At 40.2% G+C, this 3398-nt stretch overlaps 1 protein-coding gene across 3 annotated transcripts in view; it reads right to left on the reverse strand.

Annotated features, from left to right (window-relative positions):
- LOC101859532 (GTP-binding protein GEM) overlaps positions 1-3398 on the reverse strand; it is a 169114-nt gene that overhangs the window by 63304 nt on the left and 102412 nt on the right. For all 3 annotated transcript variants that reach the window (XM_005090282.3, XM_005090283.3, XM_035971043.1), the window contains one exon: positions 914-993. In XM_005090282.3, the coding sequence (XP_005090339.1) occupies positions 914-993 (80 nt within the window). The remainder of the gene's footprint in view (positions 1-913; positions 994-3398) is intronic.

Genomic DNA, 3398 nt, shown 5'->3' on the forward strand with positions numbered 1-3398 from the left:
CGAGGGGTAAAGACGATAGATGATTTATTTGAAAGAAGGAGCAAACCACACCATAGAACCCGCCAACCACCCGCAATGGAAAACGGGGCTGGATGAGGGAAGGGATAACGCAATATATGGATTTCTACCTTGTCGGCTTTTGTGCAATTATTGGGAGGGGAATAACCCGACAAGGGTCATTGTCGGACTATTGCACAAAGGGAACATGAGTGCCTTAAAGCGAAAAAGGCACATTTTTGGGTGTTTTCGTCTTCAATTATGTGTCGTTGTAAGTTAATACAGCATGATCATAAATGCACAAAACAAATGCGAACAATATAATTATCTGAGTGTCGTTTTCCGAAATGGAAGGGTATAAAAATAAATACGTTTTTTTGGCTCTCCTGAAAAATTGCAAATTGGCGCTTGTAGGGTTCTTGTACCCAGCCAGCGAAATAATATATTATACACTTATCGACACTCGTACACTTACATATTTGTAGACATATAAACAGACACACAAATACACACAACCGATATTTTGGGAGAGAAAAAGCATGCACGTCTGTCTGTCTGTCTGTCTCTTTCCAGAGAGACAGAGAGAGTGAGTGAGTGTGTGTGTGTGTGTGTGTGTGTGTGTGTGTGTGTGTGTGTGAGAGAGAGAGAGAGAGAGAGAGACAGAGACAGAGACAGAGACAGAGACAGAGAAAGAGAGAGACAGAGACAGATGGACAGACAGATTGTCAGGTAGGCAGACAGGCAGAGTAATAGTGAGAAACAGAGTGACAAAGGACAAGACGAGAGTGCTAACCAAGTGGGACAATCCACAAGATGGGAAGAGCTAGAACTATTAGATCTGCCAGTCAACTTCTGAGGACACACACACCACTATCGTAAAATTATATGGAACGACTACAGCTAAAAGCCCGCTCACGTTTCTGTCCAAAGGGTCAATGAACTCGATGGTTGACTCCTCGCCGTCCAGAAGCACGGTCACCGTATTTTCGTGGGCATCTGGTGAAGGAAAAGCAAGAACATATTAAGTGTCGGGGATTATAAAACGTTAAAATTGACAGGAGCAAAGCGTTCAAACTGTTAAATAATCACTTATAATCTACTTACAATCTACGACAATCAAATTCACTCCACATGGGAATGCGTAGGCCTTATAAATGCTCACTTTTAAGGACAAGCGGGCTAACCCAGATTTTGGGGGTTTCTAGAAATCTTAACCTACACCAAAAGAGGGCATTGCCCTACCTATAGGAGAAATTTGGTTTCATTGGTGTGTATATTTGTTGGTTATTGAGAAAACTCTCCCCGTCTTTTAAAAAAAACTGGACAAGGGGCAAAAACTTTACCTTCGATTTTCTAAAAACAGCATTTTTCGGGATAGCCCCCTTGTGCTTAAAAGCGACCAAATTCAAATCGACGTTCGTGAAATCACCAATGCGCACCATACTCGGTAGTCACATTGCCACCTAACCCCCCCCCCTTCCCCTTTTTCAGGCCACTCTCATAAGCATTGATTATACATGAACTAACTACCACTCTGCTCGAGTTTTCCTCAGCTCATGGCTGCCGTGAGTGCGTGACTTTCATCCTAAACTTTTAATCGACCTATAATCAGGTCACACCATGATTATGGCATCAACTCCTGGCCACGAAAGGCTAATTCAACCCAGCCAAATATAGAACCAAATTGATAATCATTATAAAAGTATAATGACCCATACTTCAGGGCCTTCTGTTTGTATAATATCATTCTCATATAAATACTCTTAAAAATCTTGAGACCACACTATACCTGCCGCAGTTTAAAAGTTTTAATTTTGTTTTGGCCAGAAAATGAAATAATATGAATTCCTTGATTATTTTGGCGAGAGTACATATGAATTCCGTTATTGTTTTCATTCACAATCAGACTCAGTGTAGCCGCCTCTAATTTGGAATTATGTTAATTATGCTCCAATAGACGAAGCGATTTTCATCTCTATCTAAGGAAAGATACCAGTTTCGTCCCAGACTCAGGGAATACATCTTCCCACCAGTACATGCTGGGATGTGTTATTCCTCTCAACCCGGGTTGTTCCTGACATCTAGGGTAGAAAGCCCGCCTCCTTCATGATCTAAACTGTGTCGATGGGAGTGTAAAACACCTAGGTGATAAATACATAGCGCTTTGCGTTACTTTAAAATAATTTACACGTTTGTACATGAATACAAATTCTCCCAGTGTGTGTTGCTTGTAACGACGAAATGTTACCAAGTGGTTTCATACACAAATCAAAAGTGAGTCTTGTGAGCTGAGGCGTGTCGAGTTTTGGAATTTGGAAAATGTTACTCAGATAACTTTTTCAAAGGTACCCTAAGTTTCAAAGGTACCCTACGTTTTAAAGTTTTGACTGGAAAGGCCTGTGGACATCGCAAAGATCAACTGTATTTGTATTTGCAGTGAGCACAACACTGACTCTTTGGTCCAGCAGCTGACCAAAGGTAATGTTGGAGCATATTAATAACGAACAGTCTTACATAAATGAGCAAAACAAATTTGCATATTTCATTGTATACGTGTTGTTCCTTGTCTTTTAAAGTTTCAGATAAAGGAAACAAAGTAGAGAAATCTTTATGAATAACGAAGTTGTGCTTGTGTTTTTTTTTAACGTGTCTCAAAACAGCGTGTCTTCAAAATAAAAAGAGAGAAATGGAGAGATGATGCTTATGGTAAAAGCAACAAATACAATAATATATTTATGGTAACTCAAATTTAGACCCCGCCCCCCCCCCGCTCAAAATGGATTGTTATGCTTAACCCTTCCAAAGCCATGCGCGTATATTTTTTAGCAGTGCTTGTACCTCCCACCGTCCCAAGAGCGTATTCTCAGTTTCGGGGGGTACCAGATTTGCACATTTTTCAAAAATAGCGAACCTAACTGAACTTTAATTTTCAGAATATTTGTTCATTTACCTTTACACATTATCAAATGTTATTATCTAACCTCATTACAAAGATACTACATAACATTTTAGAATAGCCTGCCTCTTTTTCTGAAATACTGGTGTATTGGCTGGGAGTGGGGTTAGGGAGTTAGGTAGAGCACAAAAGAAGCTGGGGCTGGAAGGCTTAATAATCAGATTTAGGAGGACTAATAAAGAGAGAGAGAGAGAGAGAGAGAGAGAGAGAGAGAGAGAGAGAGAGAAAGGGAGGAGTTGGCAAAGACAGAACATTCTGTAGGACACTAAGACGTCAAATGACAATGATTGTTACTAATTAAACGTTATATACATTCTCAAAAGACTAATACAAGTGACGGTTGGGGGGGGGAGCAAAATAATCACTAGCACAAAGTATGTAGTTGTGTAGAGACAAACATAAGGAAACTGAGTCAAATAGAGAGGGTTGACAGTTGGGGAGAGAG

Source organism: Aplysia californica, unplaced genomic scaffold (assembly GCF_000002075.1).
Source record: "Aplysia californica isolate F4 #8 unplaced genomic scaffold, AplCal3.0 scaffold00015, whole genome shotgun sequence".
NCBI lineage: Eukaryota > Metazoa > Mollusca > Gastropoda > Aplysiida > Aplysiidae > Aplysia > Aplysia californica.